A 24,227-nucleotide genomic window follows, 5' to 3' on the forward strand; every position below is an offset into this window, starting at 1 on the left:
AGAAGAAGTAAAACTGTCATTGTTTGCAGATGATATGATCTTATATCTAGAAAACCCTGAGAAATCGACGATACAGCTATTAGAGCTAATAAACAAATTTAGCAAAGTAGCGGGATACAAGATTAATGCACATAAGTCAGTAATGTTTCTATATGCTAGAAATGAACAAACTGAAGAGACACTCAAGAAAAAGATACCATTTTCAATAGCAACTAAAAAAATCAAGTACCTAGGAATAAACTTAACCAAAGATGTAAAAGACCTATACAAAGAAAACTACATAACTCTACTAAAAGAAATAGAAGGGGACCTTAAAAGATGGAAAAATATTCCATGTTCATGGATAGGAAGGCTAAATGTCATTAAGATGTCAATTCTACCCAAACTCATCTACAGATTCAATGCAATCCCAATCAAAATTCCAACAACCTACTTTGCAGACTTGGAAAAGCTAGTTATCAAATTTATTTGGAAAGGGAAGATGCCTCGAATTGCTAAAGACACTCTAAAAAAGAAAAACGAAGGGGGAGGACTTACACTCCCTGACTTTGAAGCTTATTATAAAGCCACAGTTGCCAAAACAGCATGGTACTGGCACAAAGATAGACATATAGATCAATGGAATCAAATTGAGAATTCAGAGATAGACCCTCAGATCTATGGCCGACTGATCTTTGATAAGGCCCCCAAAGTCACTGAACTGAGTCATAATGGTCTTTTCAACAAATGGTGCTGGGAGAGTTGAATATCCATATCCAAAAGAATGAAAGAGGACCCCTACCTCACCCCCTACACAAAAATTAAGTCAAAATGGACCAAAGATCTCAATATAAAAGAAAGTACCATAAAACTCCTAGAAGATAATGCAGGAAAACATCTTCAAGACCTTGTATTAGGTGGCCACTTCCTAAACTTTACACCCAAAGCACAAGCAACAAAAGAGAAAATAGATAAATGGGAACTCCTCAAGCTTAGAAGTTTCTGCACCTCAAAGGAATTTCTCAAAAAGGTAAAGAGGCAGCCAACTCAATGGGAAAAAATTTTTGGAAACCATGTATCTGACAAAAGACTGATATCTTGCATGTATAAAGAAATCCTACAACTCAGTGACAATAGTACAAACAGCCGAATTATAAAATGGGCAAAAGATATGAAAAGACAGTTCTCTGAAGAGGAAATACAAATGGCCAAGAAACACATGAAAAAATGTTCAGCTTCACTAGCTATTAGAGAGATGCAAATTAAGACCACAATGAGATACCATCTAACACTGGTTAGAATGGCTGCCATTAAACAAACAGGAAACTACAAATGCTGGAGGGGATGTGGAGAAATTGGAACTCTTATTCATTGTTGGTGGGACTGTAGAATGGTTCAGCCACTCTGGAAGTCAGTCTGGCAGTTCCTTAGAAAACTAGATATAGAGTTACCATTCGATCCAGCGATTGCACTTCTCGGTATATACCCGGAAGGTCGGAAAGCAGTGACACGAACAGATATCTGCACGCCAATGTTCATAGAAGCATTATTCACAATTGCCAAAAGATGGAAACACCCCAAATGTCCTTCAACAGATGAGTGGATAAATAAAATGTGGTATATACACACGATGGAATACTACATGGCAGTAAGAAGGAACGATCTCATGAAACATATGACAACATGGATGAACCTTGAAGACATAATGCTGAGCGAAATAAGCCAGGCACAAAAAGAGAAATATTATATGCTACCACTAATGTGAACTTTGAAAAATGTAAAACAAATGGTTTATAATGTGGAATGTAGGGGAACTAGCAATAGAGAGCAATTAAGGAAGGGGGAACAATAATCCAAGAAGAACAGATAAGCTATTTAACGTTCTGGGGATGCCCAGGAATGACTATGGTCTGTTAATTTCTGATGGATATAATAGGAACAAGTTCACATAAATGTTGCTGTATTATGTAACTTTCTTGGGGTAAAGTAGGAACATGTTGGAAGTTAAGCAGTTATCTTAGGTTAGTTGTCTTTTTCTTACTCCCTTGTTATGGTCTCTTTGAAATGTTCTTTTATTGTATGTTTGTTTTCTTTTTAACTTTTTTTTCATACAGTTGATTTAAAAAAGAAGGGAAAGTTAAAAAAAAAAAAAAGAAAAACAAGGGAAAAAAAAAAGATGTAGTGCCCCATTGAGGAGCCTGTGGAGAATGCAGGGGTATTGGCCTACCCCACCTCGATGGTTGCTAACATGACCACAGACATAGGGGACTGGTGGTTTGATGGGTTGAGCCCTCTACCATAAGTTTTACCCTTGGGAAGACGGTTGCTGCAAAGGAGAGGCTAGGCCTCCCTATGGTTGTACCTAAGAGCCTCCTCCCGAATGCCTGTTTGTTGCTCAGTTGTGGCCCTCTCTCTCTGGCTAAGCCAACTTGAAAGGTGAAATCACTGCCCTCCCCCCTACGTGGGATCAGATACGCAGGGGAGTGAATCTCCCTGGCAACGTGGAATATGACTCCCAGGGAGGAATGTAGACCCGGCATCGTGGGATGGAGAACATCTTCTTGACCAAAAGGGGGATGTGAAAGGAAATGAAATAAGCTTCAGTGGCAGAGAGATTCCAAAAGGAGCCGAGAGGTCACTCTGATGGGCACTCTTACGCACACTTTAGACAACCCTTTTTAGGTTCCAAAGAATTGGGGTAGCTGGTGGTGGATACCTGAAACTATCAAACTACAGCCCAGAACCCATGAATCTTGAAGACAGTTGTATAAAAATGTAGCTTATGAGGGGTGACAATGGGATTGGGAAAGCCAAAAGGACCACACTCCACTTTGTCTAGTTTATGGATGGATGAGTAGAAAAATAGGGGAAGGAAACAAACAGACAAAGGTACCCAGTGTTCTTTTTTACTTGAATTGCTCTTTTTCACTCTAATTATTATTCTTGTTATTTTTGTGTGTGTGCTAATGAAGGTGTCAGGGATTGATTTAGGTGATGAATGTACAACTATGTAATGGTACTGTGAACAATCGAAAGTACGATTTGTTTTGTATGACTGCGTGGTATGTGAATATATCTCAATAAAATGAAGATAAAAAAAAAAGTGTTGCGTACTTTTCAGAATGATTGCATGTTTGTGTTTGTTAAGCAGCAGGTTCAGAGTTAGGGTAGCTCTTCCTTTTCTCTACCACTTCTGATTTAGGTTGTATATTTGCTTTGCTTTTTCTTTTAAAGTCTTTTTTGTTTTTAATGTCTTGCTCTAGTATGGTTCAATTGCATCTTAACAGGCTCATTTACATTTTAATTAGAGTAATGAGAGTTTAAATAGCACTAACTGGTTAGGTTGATTTGTTTCTTATTCCTTTTGTGAAGAAAAATGTAAATAGCAGTTGAATAAATATCTCTGAGGTTTACTTAATCAATTATATCATCCCTATGAAATCTGCCCTTAAAAATGAGAAATACACAGAGAAACAAATATATTATTTGTCTTTTTTTTTCACTTTGTCCTTTTCTGAGGTTTCTGAAATAGGTTAGCAGAATAGTTAAACATTTGTTTGTTCAGTCATATTAATTCTTTAAAAATTCAGGTAGTTTTGATCAGTTTTATTGCAAAATGTTTTCTGATCCAGCTGCAGTAATTAAAAAAAAAAAAAAACTACCACCAAGAGCATACTTTTAACTATAATGGATGCATAATTTTGATCATGAAAATTATCTCTTTTTTAGATATTATTTTTCTTCAGGGAACTGAAGTTATATTTAAGGTTGCACTCAGCCTACTAAGCAGCCAAGAATCACTTATAATGGAATGTGAAAACTTTGAAAATATTGTTGAATTTCTTAAAAGCACACTACCAGATATGAATACAGCTGAAATGGAAAAAATTATCATGCAGGTATGATTTCAATAATAATAAGATATAGGGTTATACCACAGTCCCTCCACTGATTACATATTACACTTTTCAGTATAAGAGTGTAGTTTTGTTTGACAGGTAGTAATTTTTCAGCTTTTTGGGTCTGATCATTTTATATAGAAATGAGACTATTACAAAACTTCTATGTTGTGGTATTGTCTATCTGGGTATGCACAGGAAAAGTGAGTTGGTGCTATATAATGAGTTTTTCAGGAATCCATTCCATTTAAACCAATAGTGAGACTGAAGATAGAACTGGCAGAGTTAGGAACGGCTGAGAAGAAAATGACACGTACTCAGCCTTTTTAATATTCTGTTTTAAAATACACAATGAAGTACATATGGAAAGAGCATAGGTGTTGGGATTAGAAAGTACTGGGTTTGGGGCATCCTCTTCTAGCTCTTTTAGTAGCTGTTTGGCTTGCACACATCATCTTAATTTTCTGCACCCTGGTTTTCTCAACTCCAAAATGGAACAGTATCTACCCAAGAGGTGTTGTGGGCTTAAATGAGGAGACTCTATGTATCAGTTGGGGCCCCTACACAAAACAGTCTACCTCCATTGATTCACACCGTTTACAGAGGTGTGGGCAGGGTGAAAGAAACCAATAAATGGATGTCAAGGTGCCCAGGAACTAATAACAAGGAGATGTTCATACCCCCGGTGCTGAGCAGGGAGAGCAGGACATAAGAGCATTACCAGGCCCAGAGAGGGCCCGAACTATGGAGAAGGGGCCTCTGGTGGTGGTTGTGCTCTTGTAGAGCCAAGCAGGGAAGAAATACCCCAGCCTCTCCTGCCTCCTTCTGATCTGCTGGTACTTCCCATGGGCCATTCCCAACCAGAAGCCAGGTGGAGAGAAAGTTTGGGAAAAGTTCACAGGTGTCAGCCTCCCAGAGCATACAGAGTAGATGAGGACAGAGAATGGCTCTGATAAACAAATGGAGAGTAATCGGCATGCTATATATCTTTGTAGGGACCAGGTAAGTGGTAGTTATATATTGATGTTGTTCAGGTGAAATGAACAAGTCTAAAATGAGATTTGTAGGTAAGATGGTCATGCTTTAAGAGCATTAGTAAGTTTAACAGTTTCTTGGAGGCACTTGGGGTAGCAGAAAGAATTTCAAGTTTAGATCAAGAAAAGGGGGATTTGAAACCTTGTTCTGGTGCCACCCACTACCTGTTAGACTTTGGGCAAGCCACAATCTCTCTGAGTTTCAACTCCCTTATGAAATGGGAATAATAATGATTAATTCTATTACTTTTTCATTTTACTTTTGGGAGCAAATGTAACCAATTAAAGAAATTTCTACTCTGTAATTCACACGAAAGTATGAGATATTATTTTATCACAAATAAGATTTTTTTTTCTTTTCATTAGCTGGAATTTAAATCATATTCTATAAATATCTATGAACAGTTTTTTTTTTAATTTTTTCTTAAACTTTTTATTCTGAAATAATTCCAAATATATAGGGCAGTTACAAAATCTGAACAGTGTTTACATTTTAAAATTCTCTATAAGCTGAAAAATGTAGCTTTTATTTACCTATTTATGTATTTTTCAGCAAAACTTTTTGATTGGCAAGCAGTTTGAGATTGTGCTTTTAGAAGAGAGATGACATCTGATTTGAAATCAGATCACATCTCTTCTAAAATTAGTAAGGAAATTGCCTGGCTTTAGAGATCATTACTAGAATTAATGGATAGAATTTAAAGGGAGGCAGATTCGGACTCAATTTTAGAGAGAATTTTATAACAATTAGAGTTGAACTATGGAATAAACTGCTGATATTGAAGGAGACCTTGATGAGCTTTATTTATGGTCATTGTAAAAAATGCAAATAATCCAAAAAAGCATACAGAAGAAATAAAAATAACTGCAAATTTCAACATCTAGAGATGATAACATTTTAAACTTCTTTCACTCATCCCTCTTAGTTTATATACCCATAGAAATATGTATACATTTGTTCCAGTTTGGTAATGCTGCCGGAATGCAAAATATCAGAGATGGACAGGCTTTTATAAAGGGGTTTATTTGGTTACACAGTTACAGTGTCCAAGATAATACATCAACAATTGGGTACCTTCACAGGAGGATGGCCAGTGGCATCCGGAAAACCTCTGTTAGCTGGGAAGGCATGTAGCTGGCATCTGCTCCAAGTTCTGGTTTCAAAATGGCTTTCTCCCAGGACATTCCTCTCTAGGCCACAGCTCCCCTTCAAAATGTCACTCTTAGTTGTTCTTGGGGCATTTGTCCTCTCTTAGCTTCTCCAGAGCAAGAGTCTGCTTTCAATGGCCATCCTCAAACTGCAGCTCCTCTCTCAGCTCCTGGGCATTCTTCAGAGTGTCCCTCTTGGCTGTAGCAAGCTCACTCCTTCTGTCTGGGCTTATAATACTCCAGTAAACTAATCAAGGCCCATGCTGAATGGGCAGGGCCACACCTCCATGGAAATTATCCAATCAGAGTTATCACCCACAGTTGGGTGGGGCGCATTTCCATGGAAACAACCTAATCCAAATGTTCCAACTTAATCCCTACAAGATTGCATCAAAGAATATGGCTTTTTCTGTGGGACATAATACATTCAAACAGGCATAACATTTTTACATAAATGGAATCATACTATACATGCTATTATATAACTTGATTTTTAATTAAAATATATGTAGAGTATTGGACATTTTTCCATGCCAATAAATAACGATCAATGCCAATGTTTTTAATGGTTGTGTAATATTCCATTGCAGTCCATACCCATTAGGTAGGTCTATTTCAGAAATAATGCTTATTTGAGTGGACTGACCTGGTAAGCTAGAAGTCTCCTTATTTAAATTCTAAAAATTCCTGATAGTAGTAAGGGAAATTATATTTGACATAGCAAGGCAGAGCAATCAGAAATAATGCAGTTTTTATGGTTTCTTTTCTCCCCATAGTGTTAGGATAGACATCATTGTTTAAACAGCAGCTGTCACCTCACCTTCCCCCCAGCAAGTTTAGTTTAAGGAGGATTAACTGCCCTCTAACTTCTAAGCTTACTGTCTGTCTTCCTCTGTGGCAGTAATATGGGAGAGATGCAGCAGCCCTAATTAAACCTTACAGCTACGTACAGTGCTCTGGGTATGCATTTTGAAGATTCTCCTGTATGGTAGAATTTGTAAGTGTCTCCTAAGATGTTCACATGGAATAACAAATTAATGTAAATATTTATTATAAGGTCTATTTGCTCTTGACAATTAAATTAGAAGTACTTTTGTCCTCATTATTATAGAAATAAACCTATTCAATTTTGCTACTATTCAGCAAATATGATCTCTCACTTAGATAATAATTACTTAATAACTAATGTTGTTTACATGGAATATTACATTTTGGGAGATAGTAGGTTATGAATATTTTGGTTGAACGTTAATTTATTCTAGTGACTTGTCCTCATTATGAGAATGTTTCAATTGCTTAAAAATCTGCTTTTCCTTATATTGACAGTCAGACTTCTTATTCTTCCTTTGAGCATACCTTTATAGTCCTCATTAATAAGCATTTGGAAATATATATATGAAACTTACCAGATTGCATACATACTGAAGGCCAGACTAATCCATGGTGTTTTTATGATAGGTTTTTGAGATGGATATTTCTAAACAGTTACATGCCTATGAGGTGGAATACCACGTGTTGCAAGACGAACTTCAGGAATCTTCATATGCCTGTGATGATAGCGAGCCTCTGGAGAAGCTGGAGAGGGCCAATAGCCAGCTGAAAAGACAAAACATGGAACTCCTAGAAAAATTACAGGTAAACAGAAATAGGTTGACCAAAAAAGCACTTGAATGCCTCCTGCACACACAGTAGTGATGGGGGCGTGTAGGTGAATTTAACCATTGCTGACCAACGGCCTATATATTAGACTGTATCCAAGTGCTTTAGGGGCTATAAATGCATGTTAAATCTAAATATCACTTGTGAGATAAAATGTTTACACCCAAAATAGTTAAATGGCAATTCAAATACCTATTGGATGTAGTACATATTTGGATGAGTTCAAGGTGGGGAGAATTGAATATGAGAAATTGGGAAAATCGTGAGGGAGTAGGGGCTCAAGCTGGATTCTGAAGGTTTGGTGAAGGAAATGAATGAGGAGGGTCTTTAAGTTGGGTGGGGGGTGAGGGGAGGCAGGAAGGGTTGATGTACAAGGAGGATGTGGCAGTGAAGCAGAGTAGTTTAGCATCAGTTTAAGGTTTATGTTGGGGAGAGGTGGAATAACTATGATGGAGGCAAAATTGTAAAGAAATTTCATTATCAAGCAGAAGAGCATGGCTTTAACCCTGAAGATAGAGGGAATCTCTCAAGACTTTACAGCAGTGCTTTAGAAAAATCAATCTGGAAACGTTGGTGAGGATAGGTTAGGAGGGGGAGAGAAGGTAGGGAAAACAGTTCAAAGACATTTGTAGAACACTGATTGAGAATGATAAGACTTGCCTAGCAGAAATGGAAAGAGAAAGGGATATTCCTGAGATAATTGAATGAAAATATGTAATACACAGTCGGTGCTATCAAAGAGTTTGACTATTTGGTAATACACAATACTATGTAGTTATTTATATACTTGTACTTACAAATGCAATAATTTATTACAAAGCAGTATTGAGCCTCTACTCTGTAACTTAGTATGTTGTGTACCGTGTATGCAGATCCTGAGGGGCGTGGCTGAGGAGTGAGGGGGGTGGGAGTCAGATGGTGAGCCTGTGAGGAGGGTGATGGGTTAGATCTTAAGTACTTGATTTATTCTTAACCTTCACTTCCTCCCTAATATCACACCTGCCCCAAACCAGAAAACAGGAAATCTCTTTGCTTCTATATGGTTAGCCCCCTGGCAAAACCAGGTGGGCAAGAAGAAGGTTAGAAATGAGCAAACTCTAGAGTAGCTGCCCCTTAAGAATAGGAGTGCTAACTTCCTCACTTCATCCTACATCAGCTCTGCTCATGGAAAATTCTGTCTTCTTCCTTATTCAAAAAAGAGCCAACTTTGTTTTCAAAAAGAAAAATAAACAGTTGATGTATTCTCCCTCATTTGAGAGTAATTGAGTGTTTTTTAGTAGGGAACATGGGTTTGTGTGTATCCTATTGTAATGATTTTTATTAATTGTTGCAAAGTTTGTCATTGACAGTTCTATATAGTCATTATTTCTGGGTTCCTAAGTTATGCAGTCACTCCTGACACCCTTAAAAACTGGCAGGATCCCAAGTCTGTGTTTAGGAAACCCTGCATTTTCAGTTAGAGAAGCCTAGTTTAGTCTGCAATTTAGTCTCTCTCCTTGAGCTATTCCAGATCCTATCCACTCCAGGAGATTAGCAGTGTGTGTAGAGTAAGGACCCCATTTGGGAGGTGATGACTTTGTGTTGCATTATTAGTGTATCCTGTGAGATGGGACAACATTGCATCAGTATCTTTGTTATATTTTTGAGAAACCTAAAAATCTAATTTTATGGAGGTTTTCAGAGTATTTGTTTCTCATAAAATTTTATTAAGTAGTTTGATGTAATTGTTACATATATATAAAGATAGCAAGAGAAGAGTGTCTCTGGCTGCTGCTACAATGAAGAACCAGAATTGTCAGAATTTTGATTTGTAGGATTTTTGTTTTTGTCAAATAGGCGGCTCATGCTAAAATCCAGACTTTGGAATCAAACCTGGAAAATCTTTTGACCAGAGAGACCAAAATGAAGTCTGTAATCCGGACCCTGGAACAAGAGAAAATGGCTTATCAGAAGACAGTGGAGCAAATCCGGAAGTTGCTGCCAGCAGATGCTCTAGCCAATTGCGAAATGCTGCTGAGAGACCTAAACTGCAACCCTAACAACAAAGCCAAGATGGGAAATAAGCCATAATGTAAGAAGTGCCATCTCTGCAGAAAGTGCTACGTAGAAGACTAGAGAAAGGGAGCATCTGCCCGCTGCTGGCCAGAGGCTGGACACCAAAGCTGAAGGAGCCCCCTAATGCTGGTGCTGAGCCCCAAGTCAGAGCACGTGCACCTCCCTCTCCTTAGAGTGTGAATCCATAGCCATTGTACACAAGTAGGCTGGGTGCTGCTGGGGGTGTATGTATCTACAAAACAGACACAAAGGATTCATGCTTTCGGATAAAATGAGTAGATGTTTATTTAGAGCAATATTTTTTTTAGTCAGAACTTCATGAAATCCACACCAAAGGGAAGTTATAGAGTAAAATTCCCCTTGGATATGTGTGAAATCTTTTTGTCTTTGTAGTTGAACAGAGTTAGAACATCTTTGTATATTGAAAAATACTTGAAAAAAAATGAATGTATATTTTTCTCCAAAGAACAGCATGTTTCACTCAATGGTAGAGAGGGGGAGGGGTGGAAACATTTATTTAACTTTATGTGTAACTGTCTTAAAGTCTACTGACATTGTGTTTAAAGTGACTGGCTGGCAGTCACGTTCCTATGGGTTTTACAGGACGGTGGAGTCCGTCCTCCCCTCCTGCCTTGTGCCGACTAGCATGTTGCCTCCACCTACATTTTGAGTCTGGTTAGGCATTACTTTAGACAAAATAAGAAGCAGCCAAGACCCGATGGCTGAGTCTACCCAGCCTAATTAGGAGAACTTTGCTAATTTTCTAGCAAATAAGACCACTGTTATTATTCAAACTAATAATAGCAGGCCTCAGAAATTTAATTTAGTACCCACATTGTCTAGATTAGCTTTCTGCGTTTTATTTAAATTACTCCTACAATTGTAAACTGACTCCATTTTATTATCAGTGGCAACGATTCAACATTTTCTCACCAAGTGGTGAGAACTCCTAATTAAGGAAAGGAAAGGATAAGGAAATGCAATTGTGATTGGTTTTCTAAAAATGACTTGCTTCTCCTCTCCCCCCCTCCCCTCTCCTCCTCTCCCCTCCCCTCTCCTCCCCTCCCCTCCCCTCTCCTCCCCTCCCCTCTCCTCCCCTCTTTTTTCTCCTCTCCTCTTCTTTTCTCCTTTCTTTTCTTTTCACCAACTGATAGAATCTAATAAACTCTTAGTCATATTCTCCTTTCTTGTGAAAACCTATGAGAACTGTGAAATATTTAACAAACGTTGTTGAAGTCCATTGGAAAGGAAGGGGATACGGCACCCCTCCCATATAAAATCCAGGATTCTGCATTTGGACTCCCAACTTCCTCAGCCTAGAAACAGCTTATTAGAGGATGTTCATGCATGCTGGGCGGATAGAAGGAAAGTCATTTTCAAAGTACATGTACCATTCTCTGTTTCAGAGATGATTCTATGATAGTGCCTCTGAAAGTGAATGCAGTATTTTTGCCTTTCCAAATAATATTAATAACACTGCTTTTTGCAGGAATTGTATTATTGCAGGTGGAATTATCTGGGTTAGTTTCCTTCAAAGGGAATTTCTTACACAAAAAGTTGAAATTTATTGTAGAGTAAAAGAGTAAAGCACTAAAGGTTTCAGAAAACCTTGATAAGCAGATGACAAGCATCTGACACCCACCTTTATACTGTTACTCAGTGTCAATATAATGGATCTTGTTACAGATCAGCGTGTTCTCTACTCCAGGCAGTTTTTTTTTTTAAGACAATAAAGTCTTACTAGTAAAGTTAATGTAACTTCTAGGTTCTGTTTCAGTAGACAAGAAAATGCTGATTCTAGGTACCTCATTTAGTAGGAGCCCCCACCGGATTTGTTGCTAGAATTTACTGAAAATTTCTTTACTTGTTGGAGGGTTTTTTCCTTGCCAGTAATATAACAAATATCTTGTTACAGTCTGGTGATGAAAATTACCAGTTTATGTGTGTGACACGCAGGTGGTAGCCAAGGAATCTTCAAGTTAGGAAAATAAACTTTTTTCTGTTGCTCAGTTTAAAGTAAATTTTAGTTTGGATGTTTAGAGTCAACATTATGAGTTGCATTGTCATGTGCAGAGATTAAGGTGACTTGCATACAATATTTTCTTTTGAAAATGAATTTTCTTTTTCATTTGTGATTTTTTAAATGTTGCACCAGTTATGCTTCATACATTGTTACATCATCACGTTAATATAATGTTTTATTCATTTCCAATAAATACATTGCTGTAGTTTCCTTGGTTTATGTGTTTTACTTTTGTTTTTAGTAGGAGAGAAGAAGCCTGTGGTTAGAGTCCTTTACAAGATCTGCATGGGTTGGATTATTACTACTAAAAATTTATAATTCTTAGTAATAGAATCAGGAACAACAAAGGCAATTTTAAGAAAACATTTATGAAGGCACATTGTTGGTTACCAATTTCAACTTCTTTCCCAGTGGATTGCTGTAAAAAGAAAAAGGTAATCATACTGACAGATTTGCATTCTGTTCTTTTATTTTCTAGGCCCCCTCATAGATATAGCAAGGGAGATAAAGAGGATAAGAAAATATAAAATTTTCAAATTGCATTAGATCTCAAATAATTAAGAATTGTGTCTTTATTGATGTGATAGGAATGTGTTTACATAAAGTATATCTTGCTGAATATTCTTAGGTATCTTTGCGATCAAATAAAAGAGTACTGCATCTTTTTGCTAACTTTTGGGCTAAAACTTTTAACTATTTAGCAGTACAGTTGGTAATTTAACATTTTGAGAAAGAATCAATGTAAGTTTAAGTGCTATAGTCTTTTTTTTTAAGAATTCTTTTCGTGTTTTTAATCACTGAATTTCAGTTGTTACAATTTCTCTTAGAACAATTCAGGTAACTAAGGTTTTGGGGGAGAGCAGTTCTTGTACTACATGCACCATTTTTCTGCAAATAATTCTATTGGCTAGATTAACAAACACCATCACAGAAACAAAGTGGTTTGTTGTTGTTGTTGTTTAAGCCATAGATCAATGCATTTATATTTACAAAAAGCCATAAACAAACATGCTTTTCTCCTTTATTAAGAGGTCTTAAATAGATGTTTAAACATTAAGGCAGTGATGAGTCTAAATCATAATGAAATTCTAAGTTAGGGCTTTGTTTTGAAACCCATATTCATAGGCAGCTGTGATCAAAGAAAACTCTTTTATCTACCAAGTTCAGTTCATCTGCCCCGGATATGTTATTTACCCATTACCAACACTTGCTCTGTATCTGATGTATGGAATATGAATTACTAGTAACACCATCAATTTACTTTAAGGAATTTAGTCCCCTTGCTAGTTTTCCTTTGAGGATTTAGCCTTCGGTAGCACAAGCGCATGCAAAAGAAGGGACAGTGCATTTCTGTGTAAACTTAGAATGCTTACAAACTGCACTGATTCTTTTTTGAAAGTTGGCCAACAATTAAGCAGAATCTCCTAAATACAGAAAACCCTGAAAGCATACTTGACCATGCTCCCATCTACAAGCAAAAAAAATGTTCCTGATGATTGACACAGTAGGTCTTCACCTTCTTTATTCTTTTTGAAGAAGACTGTTTGGTATAACTTTCTTAAAAATAAATAAAGCAAAATGCAGACTACTGTATTTTAGGTGGTTCTGTTCTGTAATTTTTACCCTCCCTTGCCAGACTGCTGTCTTTCAGAAACCATTCAAGGAAAAGAGATGAGTGGTGGGTGTAGGAAGGTGGGTCACTTTAAAATCATTGATGATTGCATTCTTGCCCTATTAAGCTTAGCAGAAGTGCCACACGTAGAAATTTAGGGGAAATCCTTTTTTCTTCCCACTTTTTTTTTTTTTTTAAACATAATGTTGTGATAAAGCTCAGATCCAACCTGAGGGTGCAATTTAGGAAGACGCTCTGGGGCACCACTCTAAACTACTACTACTGTAGACAGCAGGATGTTAGTAGGGCACACACCAGTGTTTCCATGCTGTGGATGGTTTACTGTTATTTCAATTAGGAGGATCACTATTTATGTGTAAGCCCTCGCTATTATTCCTTTACACAATAATTGTACAGCCATGACCTCCTGTGAATAAAATACTGTAACTTACATTGGTATCAATAATAGTGTATGTAGAGAAGTTGACTACATGAAAGCTGTTTCAAAAGTTAGAGACAATTACAGTTTTCCTTTGTGTCTTCAAGTTAGAAGAGTGAGATGGCAAAGCAGATGAAGATGTAGGCAACATGGGTCTCAAACCATGAAACATTATGGTTTAAATTCACTTTACAGGTTACTGTCGGGAAACAGGAATTTCTAACAAGTAATGTTAAAAATATATTTTAGGTGCAATTTAAGTATGTTATACTCCAACATAAAATGTTTAAAGATTTGAAAAGTTTTTACCCTAGTACTTGCTAAGCTTGGTGTCAGCTAAATGGCTAATATTGTTTTTAAAGGTGTGAAATAACATTTATTTTTTTACAAGGAAAGGCTGGTTTTGAAGGGGCAATGGGAGGCAACACAAAAACAATCATTTTTAGATCAGCGTCATACACTTTAGAATACACTCACATTTATACACAAATTTCATGTTTACAAGTACAAAAGGCAAAGATCCACAAAAAATCCAAGCAACTGCATAAACAACTACATTCAATAGTCCAGATGAAAACTGTAAATGCCATCCTGCACGTGGACTTCTCTCTTAGAAGTTGGAGACTGTGTTCTGCACACATCTAGGTTTCCACAGAACTGAACTGAGACTCCATTGTGTTAGAGGCCAAATCGGCTAGCAGGAAGTCATGTATGGCTGTTTGAGTTTCATTGCTGGTGAAAAATGAAGTCCCCAGGGTTTCAAAACCAGAATTCGTGGTTTGTGTTTCTGTGCTGTTCAATTGAACTTTGCTTTCTAGAGTAGGTGGGTTTTATAAGGGGAAATCCCTTCTGTTTGGGTTTCTGTGTCAGATGAATTAGTGCTCATGGAAAAGCTGGAGTGTTTCAGAATACTTCCCAGAGGCGGATGAGGGCTGCTGTCTAAAAAGAAGATTCAGTCTGTCTGTGTCTGTATCAAACATTTCAAGTCCTAAGAAGTAGGACTGTAGGATTGAGCAGAGGTATCTGCAAGTAAAAAGTCAGTTTGGGTCTCTATGTCCAGGGATTCCAAGACTGGTTCAGTGTTCATATCGCTGAGTTCACTCTCTTCCATTTGAGTTTGGATATTTGAAGCTGAAAAGAACTCTTCTATTCCAGGATTTTGGGTTGGGCCAGATGGGAGCTGTGTGTCGGGTTCAGTGTTTGTGTCACAGAAGACTGCAATTATCCAATGTCTGACCCGGCAGGTTACTTGACAAGATGTTTTCTAAATTGCTTAATATATCTATAGTTAGGGCCTGATTATCTGTCATGTTTTGTGAAAGAAGAATACTATTTTGCTTACTGAAGTTTATAATTGGTGCAGATTTCTCAGTATCTTGATTTAAAGTCTTAGGGTCATTCTGAGGTAACAAACCATGAATTACAGTATCTGCTACCCAACTGTTGCTTATCATATTGCCTGTAGAAACCCTGTAGGATGAATGGACATTCTCAAAAAGGTCTGCACACAGTACTGCTTGGTCCACGTGTACCTGGTCATCTATGGCACTTAGCACTCCACAGGTTTGCGTTTCTCTGGAGATCCCACCTGATTGGTAGGACGCATCTAAAAAAAGCATCGGTCTGAGTGGCTATAGATGAAGTTACTTTAGAACTGGGTAACAATATTTTGAGTATGAACACTGAAGGGGAGTGAAACTAGAGAACCAAACATCAAGTCAGTTTGTGAATAAGAGGATACCGAGGAGTCTGGGGAAGCCCACTGTGCAGAAGGCAGGAAGCTTGGTGAGGCATAAGACAGACCTGTCTGCACATTGATGGAGGAAATGCTGTTCTTCTGACATGTGTTCCCTAGTTGTCGTAAAGTGGTAGGTGGATTTTTATTCAAGTTCACTTGAACACCTGTACTGATTGGCTCAACAGCAATGGGATACACAATTTTTGGGAGAGGCAGGCTCTCCCTATGGGAGCAAGCCTCTGAATCTAGGCCGGGGATCAGCGTTCCTGTGGACAAAGGGAGTAAGTGAACGGCACCTGTGGCAGAGCCCTGAGGATCCACTACCACAGTCTGGGCCGAAGAGTCAAAGGCACAGAAGAAAACTGCATAACACAGTTTAACCAAAGCCACTTTGGGCTTTGGTAAAAACAACTTCTGAGGATATCTTGGAGATGTTTTAAGAGTCTGTTTTCTGGCATTAGAGCTGCAAGAGTCTTCAAAGGAAGCTATTAACTTTATTTCTGAAGTTTCTAATTCTTGAGTGTCTGGTCTAGAGGTTGGTTTATCAATCAGTGATTCTGTGGTCTTTTTTTGACAACTTCTGGTTGTTCATGGAGTTCTCCGTTTTCCTTTTCTTAACCAGGTGGATCCCTGTGCTCAGCAGGGATCTCATGGCGGTTCGGTAGATGTGTGACTGCAAGGCAGTTCTGCTGGGTGTAAGGACAGCCACACGTGCCCTGGAAGGTCTTGCCACAATCCTCCGTGTGTCTTTTCAAGTCCCATTTAGTACCATAAGAATTGTTGCCCTTACTACATTTATGCTTCTTTTCAGCATGCATTTTCATAAAGTGCTGTTTTACAAGAGAGAATTGAGAAAATGGTCCGTCAGGGCCTCTAGGGCATCCTTCAACTGGACAATAGTAGAATATCGGTACAGTTTTCAAAACTTTCCTTATTGTTGAGTTTACTATGCCTTCCTTAGGCCACAGGACTCCTCTGTAGCCTTTCGCTCTGCTGCTCCACCCAGTAACAGGAGGCCGGTGCGTCTGGTATTTCGATGAGAAAGGAGCCATTGCTTTTGGAACAGGCCGCCCTCTTCTCTACCATACTGCACACCTGCAGGCGGTGGCTCTTGACCACGTGCATGTTGAGCGCGGGGCTGTTGGGCGGGATGTTGCCGCAGCTGCGCACGGTGGCCGGGGACAGCTCGCTCACCGACGGCTGGGTCAGCTCCCCGACCAGCGATGCGGGCTTCTACCTCACCGCTGCAGGCCCCGCCGCCGCCACCTCAGACGTTGCCATAGCTCCACGGTATGGTCTCTTTATATCCATGTTGACTTGCCCGGTGGTTTTTTTTTTTTTTTTTGACTGTTACACCAAAGTTTTTTTCTTACTGTGCTAGTTGAGGAATATTTAGGAATAGGGGATCTGTCATCTCATGACATGAAGTATTTAATCCTCTTTCTTGATGTGTCACTCTCATTAGCTGTGAAATATTTTTAAAAAGCACTAGATGTAGGGTAGGATACCTTAGATCTGTGTCTTGGTTCCACCACTTTTATTTATTCATTCAACGAACACTTTGTGCCTATTCAAGCTAGGTGGTGAGTACTCAGAGATGGAAAGATACAGTCTTTGTCCTCAAGGAGCTTGCAGTCTATAACAGTTAGAAAACACGAGCATTTATATTGTAAGTAGTCACAGAAGGCAAGATAACACAGATGAGAGTCAGTTAACGCTGCTTGGACAGGAGGCCTGGGTAGCAACTGGAGTGGGTGTCAGAGTGTCCTGAGGAAGGTACTGGGAGTGTCCTTTTTCAGCCTGCTCTATTGGGCTCACTGTTGCCATAGGAGGTCCTTCAGGACACATTTTAGGAGGCAGCTCCTCCAGGATGCACTTGGATCTCTGTGTGGGATGAACTGATCACCCCCACTACAGGTTGGAGAATAGTGTCATAGCCCTTAGTTTCCCCAGGCCTAAACTTCTCGGGCATCTCAAGATCCAGATGGGATTTTGTGTATTAAAAAAAAAAAAAAAAACTAGCATCATCATTACCTTATTATAAAAACATGTGAATTGATCTTGGGTAAATCTCAGATATGTATAATTCAGCTTTCAGTGTTTCTTGATGGCCTAGTATGGGTTTGGCTCTTTGCTAGATACTGGGGCCTCAGAAATCTCCCCCTTAACTTCTCTGAGTCAGTTTTCTTGTCTGTAAAGTAGGAGATTATTTACGGATTCACAGTTTTAGGTGGAAAAAATCATAACATACAGAGTAACACTTTATAAATTGTGAAGGTACTCTCTTGCTTTATCATAAATAAATATGTATTATATTCAGTTTATAGCATTTATAGCATTTTGCACCTGGGCACGGCAAACATCATAAATAAGGAAATATGATGTTCTTTGAAGTGAAATCAGCCATCTTTTCCTGTCATCTGTAATGTTATTTTAGACAGAATAGCCCCCAGATTTGAGAGCTTTGACTGTGATCTAACTGAATATATGGGCATAGCTAAAGGAGGATTAGGTTAATAAGAAGAGGATTGATTAGTCTCAGAAAGATGGAAGAAAGAAAATCAACTATGTGAGGCAGGTTTTGGCACATCCAGGTGGGAGGGAACCTTAATTAGGACAATTAGCAAGATTGTCTTTATTGTTAAAATGGATACAGAGAAAACAAGCAGGATAAATATAAAGAACACTATACTTAGGCATATACTATTCAAACTGCAGAAAAACAGGCAAAGAGAAAATCTTGACAGAGGAAAAAAATACCTCATCTACAGAGGAATAAGAATAATAATCACAGTGAACTTCTTGGGTGAAACCATGTAGGCAAGGAAAGGGTGGAGTGGAATATTTAAAATGTTGAAAGAAAAAAATACCGACCTAGAATTTTATAGCTAGTGAAGTTATTCTTCAGGAATGAAAGAGAAATAAAAACATTCTTTGACAAATAAAACTGAGGAAATGACAGCAATATAATAAGATGGGAGGAAGAAATTGGCAATACTCTGTTACGTTACTTGCTACATATGAAGCAATATAGCTTTATTTGTATGTGGACTTAGATTAGCTAAAAATGTACATTCAAAACTCTGAGACAATGTCTAAAACTTTTTAAAAAAGAAGTAAAATTGATACGAGAAGAGAAGAGATAAAATGCAATCATAAAATGCTCAGTTAAAATCAGAGAAGGAAGAAAAAGAGGGAAGGGGAAAGAACCAAAGAATAAATTCAATAAATAGAGAACAGTTACAAACATGGTATAAATTAATACAATTAAATTAATCATCACTTTAAATGTAAATGGTCTAAATATACCAATTAAAAGACAGTGAGAGTGGATGAAAATATAAGACCCAATTATGTAAGTCTATGTGATAGTTAGGGGCATGTGTCAGCTTGGCCAGGTGATGGTGTCTAGGTGTCTGGTCAAGGAAACACTGGCCTGTTACTGCAAGGACATTTGTGGCTGGTTAATAAACCAGAAGCCTAGTTTATTAAATCATCAGTTAATTGGCTGCAGCTGTGACTGATTCCACCAGTGAAGGGCATGTCTTCTGCAATGAGAGAATTCAATCAGGTGGATTTAATCCAATCAGTTGAAGACTTTTAAACAAGAAAGTTAGAGGACCTTCACTTCTGACCAGCAAAGCGTTTCCTGAGGAGTTCATCAAATACCTTCTTCAGAGTTGCCACTTTGCTGCCTAAGGAGTTCATCAAACACCTTCTTCAGAGTTGCCACTTTGCTGTCTACCCTACAGAACTTGGACTCATGCATACCCACAGTTGCATGAGGCACTTTTATAAAATCTTATGCTTACAAATATCTCTTGTTGATTCTGTTTCCCTAAAGAACCCTAACTAATGCAGTCTATAAGAAATCTGCTTTATTAATAAGACTTGGATAGGTTAAAAGTAAAGGCATGGAGAAAGGTATACCAAGGTAATGCTAATGAATAGAAAGCTATGGTAGCTATATTAATTTTAGAATACATAAAAGAGTGTCAAAAGACAAAACTGATAGAACTGAAAGGAAAAACAGACATTCACTATTATAGTTGGAGACTCAACACTCCACTTTCAGTAACTGATAGATCAAGTAGGCAGAAAATATGTAAGGATATAGTTGACCTAAACAACACTATCAAGCAACTTGCTCTAATTGACATTTATAGAACATTATATCTGAAAACAGCAGGATACACATTCTTCACAAGCTATCATGGAACATTTACCAAGAAAGACCACATTCTGGGCCATAAAACACACCTTAAAATCTTCCAAGAATATAAATCATAAGAAGTGTGTTTTCAGATCACAGTGGAATTAAACTCGATATCAGTAACAGAAAAATAACTGGAAAATCCCGAAATATTGGAAATTAAACAACATACTTCTAAAGAATCCATAGGTTAAAGAAGTTTCCAGAGGAATTTTTTTTTTAATTTGGATTAAATGAACATGAAGATGCAACTTATCAAATTTTGTGGAACACAAGAAAAAGCAGTGCTTAGAAATTTTAGAATTAAGTGCAGATATTAGAAAAGAAAGTTTTGAGATCAAAATCTAACTTCTACTCTGTGAAATGCTTTTTAAAGAGAATCAAAAGACAAGTCACAGACTTGGAGAAAATATTTGCAATCAGATATTTGATTAAGGATTCATATCCAAAATAAACAAAGAACTCAAAACTCAACCATAAGAAGAAGAAGAAGAAAAAAACACTTATTTTAAAAATGGGCGAAGGTTCTGAACAGAAACCTCACCAGAGAAGATATCCAAATGGCAAATAAGCATATGAAAAAATACTCAACATCATTTGTCATTAGGAAATTATCAATTAAAACCATATACCACTACATACCCACTAGGATGTCTGCAACCCCCAAACCTGGCAATACCAAATGCTGATGAGGTTGCAGAGCAACAGAACCTCTTACTCATTGCTGGTGGGAATGGAAATGGTTTAGCCACTTTGAAAGACAATTTGGCAGTTTCTTACAAAACTAAACAGTCCTGTATGATCTAGCAATCACACTCTGAGGTATTTACTCAGCTGATTTGAAAATGTATACCCACATGAAAACCTGCACGTGCATATATGTATATAATGGGTGTGTGTGTAAAATTTCCAAACTGGAAGCAACCAAGGTGTCCTTCAATAGCTGAATGGACCCTCTGTGGTACATCCACACAATGGAATATAATTCAGCAATAAAAAGAAATGAGCTACCAAGACATGAAAAGACATGAATGAATTTTAAATGCATATTGCTAACTGAACTTATTGTGAAAAGGCTAAATGCTGTATGCCTTCAATTATATAACATTTTTGGAAAAGGCAAACTATAGTTGTAGTAAAAGATGAGTGGTTACCAGGGGTTCAAGAAAGGAAGAAAGGGCTGCATAGGTGAAGCACAGGGGATTTTTTAGGGTGTTAAGATAATTTAATGTCGGGTACATGACAGTATTTGTCAACACCCATAGGACCTTATCACACAAAGAGTGAACCTTTATACATGCAAATTTTAAAAAAATCATTTAGGAACTTGGGGGTCTCAAGATGGAATGCAGAGAGGCGGGGCAAGATGGCAGACTGGTGAGCTGTATGTTTTAGTTACTCCTCCAGGAAAGTAGGTAAAAAGCCAGGAACTGCGTGGACTGGACACCACAGAGCAATCTGTCTTTGGGCATACTTCATACAACACTCATGAAAACGTGGAACTGCTGAGATCACCGAAATCTGTAAGTTTTTGCGGCCAGGGGACCCGCGCCCCTCCCTGCCAGGCTCAGTCCCGGGGGAGGAGGGGCTGTCAGCTCCAGGAAGGAGAAGGGAGAATTGCAGTGGCTGCTCTCATCGGAAACTCATTCTACTGATTCAAACTCCAACCATAGATAGACTGAGGCCAGACACCAGAGACTCTGAGAGCAGCCAGCCCAGCAGAGAGGAGACGGGCATAGAAGGAAAACAACACAAGAAGCTCCAAAGTAAAAGCAGAGGATTTTTGGAGTTCTGGTGAACACAGAAAGGGGAAGGGCGGAGATCAGGCCTTGAGGCGCATATGCAAATCCCGAAGCAAGGCTGATCTCTCTGCCCAGGGCACCTTTCCTTAATGGCCCTGGTTGCTTTGTCTATTAGCATTTCAATAACCCATTAGATCTCTGAGGAGGGCCGGTTTTTTTTTTTTGTTTGTTTTGTTTTTTTTTTTAAATCCTTTTTGCTTTTTCTAAAACAATTACTCTAAGAAGCTCAATACAGAAAGCTTCAAAGAATTGAAATTTGGGCACGTCAAGTCAAGAGCAGAAATAAGAGAGCTCTGAGACAAAAGGCAATAATCCAGTGGCTGAGAAAATTCACTAAACAACACAACTTCCCAAGAAAAGGGGGGTGTCCGCTCACAGCCACCATCCTGGTGGACAGGAAACACTCCTGCCCATCGCCAGCCCCATAGCCCAGAGCTCCCCCAGACAACCCAGTGTGACGGAAGTGCTTCAAATAACAGGCACACACCACAAAACTGGGCGTGGACATTAGCCTTCCCTGCAACCTCAGCTGAATGTCCCAGAGCTGGGAAGGGGGAGCAGTGTGAATTAACAGAGCCCCATTCAGCCATCATTTGAGCAGACTGGGAGCCTCCCAACACAGCCCAGCAGCCCAGAACTGCCCTGGGGGGACGGCACTCACCTGTGACATAGCACAGTCATCCCTCAACAGAGGACCCGGGGTGCACAGCCTGGAAGAGGGGCCCACTTGCAAGTCTCAGGAGCCATACGCCAATACCAAAGACTTGTGGGTCAGTGGCAGAGACAAACTGTGGCAGGACTGAACTGAAGGATTAGACTATTGCAGTAGCTTTAAAACTCTAGGATCATCAGGGAGATTTGATTGTTAGGGCCACCCCCCCTCCCCGACTGCCCAGAAACACGCCCCACATACAGGGCAGGCAACACCAACTACACACGCAAGCTTGGGACACCAATTGGGCCCCACAAGACTCACTCCCCCACTCACCAAAAAGGCTAAGCAGGGGAGATCTGGCTTGTGGAGAACAGGTGGCTCGTGGACGCCACCTGCTGGTTAGTTAGAGAAAGTGTACTCCACGAAGCTGTAGATCTGATAAATTAGAGATAAGGACTTCAACTGGTCTACAAACCCTAAAAGAACCCTATCAAGGACAGCAAATGCCACGAGGCCAAAAACAACAGAAAATTATAAAGCATATGAAAAAACCAGACGATATGGATAACCCAAGCCCAAGCACCCAAATCAAAAGACCAGAAGAGTCACACCTAGAGCAGCTACTCAAAGAACTAAAGATGAACAATGAGACCCTAGTACGGGATATGAAGGAAATCAAGAAGACCCTAGAAGAGCATAAAGAAGACATTGCAAGACTAAATAAAAAAATGGATGATCTTATGGAAATTAAAGAAACTGTTGACCAAATTAAAAAGATTCTGGACACTCATAGTACAAGACTAGAGGAAGTTGAACAACGAATCAGTGACCTGGAAGATGACAGAATGGAAAATGAAAGCATAAAAGAAAGAATGGGGAAAAAAATTGAAAAACTCGAAATGGACCTCAGGGATATGATAGATAATATGAAGCGTCCGAATATAAGACTCATTGGTGTCCCAGAAGGGGAAGAAAAGGGTAAAGGTCTAGGAAGAGTATTCAAAGAAATTGTTGGGGAAAACTTCCCAAATCTTCTAAACAACATAAATACACAAATCATAAATGCTCAGCGAACTCCAAATAGAATAAATCCAAAAAAACCCACTCCGAGACATATACTGATCACACTGTCAAACATAGAAGAGAAGGAGCAAGTTCTGAAAGCAGCAAGAGAAAAGCAATTCACCACATACAAAGGAAACAGCATAAGACTAAGTAGTGACTACTCAGCAGCCACCATGGAGGCGAGAAGGCAATGGCACGATATATTTAAAATTCTGAGAGAGAGGAATTTCCAGCCAAGAATACTTTATCCAGCAAAGCTCTCCTTCAAATTTGAGGGAGAGCTTAAATTTTTCACAGACAAAGAAATGCTGAGAGAATTTGCTAACAAGAGACCTGCCCTACTGGAGATACTAAAGGGAGCCCTACAGACAGAGAAACAAAGACAGGACAGAGAGACTTGGAGAAAGGTTCAGTACTAAAGAGATTCGGTATGGGTACAATAAAGGATATTAATAGAGAGAGGGAAAAATATGGCAAACATAATCCAAAGGATAAGATGGCCGATTCAAGAAATGCCTTCACGGTTTTAACGTTGAATGTAAATGGATTAAACTCCCCAATTAAAAGATATAGATTCGCAGAATGGATCAAAAAAAATGAACCATCAATATGTTGCATACAAGAGACTCATCTTAGACACAGGGACACAAAGAAATTGAAAGTGAAAGGATGGAAAAAAATATTTCATGCAAGCTACAGCCAAAAGAAAGCAGGTGTAGCAATATTAATCTCAGATAAAATAGACTTCAAATGCAGGGATGTTTTGAGAGACAAAGAAGGCCACTACATACTAATAAAAGGGGCAATTCAGCAAGAAGAAATAACAATCGTAAATGTCTATGCACCCAATCAAGGTGCCACAAAATACATGAGAGAAACATTGGCAAAACTAAAGGAAGCAATTG

The 24,227-nt window shown here is 38.7% G+C and overlaps 1 protein-coding gene and 1 pseudogene across 5 annotated transcripts in view; one reads left to right on the forward strand and one right to left on the reverse strand.

The window, feature by feature from the left end:
* The window catches only part of TBC1D4 (TBC1 domain family member 4), a 238,222-nt gene extending 226,214 nt beyond the window's left edge, over positions 1–12,008 (forward strand). For all 5 annotated transcript variants that reach the window (XM_037799767.1, XM_037799763.1, XM_037799766.1 and 2 more), the window contains 3 exons: positions 3,709–3,878; positions 7,520–7,696; positions 9,557–12,008. In XM_037799767.1, coding sequence (XP_037655695.1) covers positions 3,709–3,878; positions 7,520–7,696; positions 9,557–9,790 — 581 coding nt within the window. In that variant the 3' untranslated portion in view covers positions 9,791–12,008. The remainder of the gene's footprint in view (positions 1–3,708; positions 3,879–7,519; positions 7,697–9,556) is intronic.
* A 2,482-nt stretch (positions 12,009–14,490) lies between these two features.
* On the reverse strand, positions 14,491–16,796 carry LOC119507401 (annotated as a pseudogene).
* Between the last annotated feature and the right edge of the window lie 7,431 nt (positions 16,797–24,227).

This window comes from Choloepus didactylus, chromosome 12, assembly GCF_015220235.1.
Source record: "Choloepus didactylus isolate mChoDid1 chromosome 12, mChoDid1.pri, whole genome shotgun sequence".
In the NCBI taxonomy this organism is placed as follows: domain Eukaryota; kingdom Metazoa; phylum Chordata; class Mammalia; order Pilosa; family Megalonychidae; genus Choloepus; species Choloepus didactylus.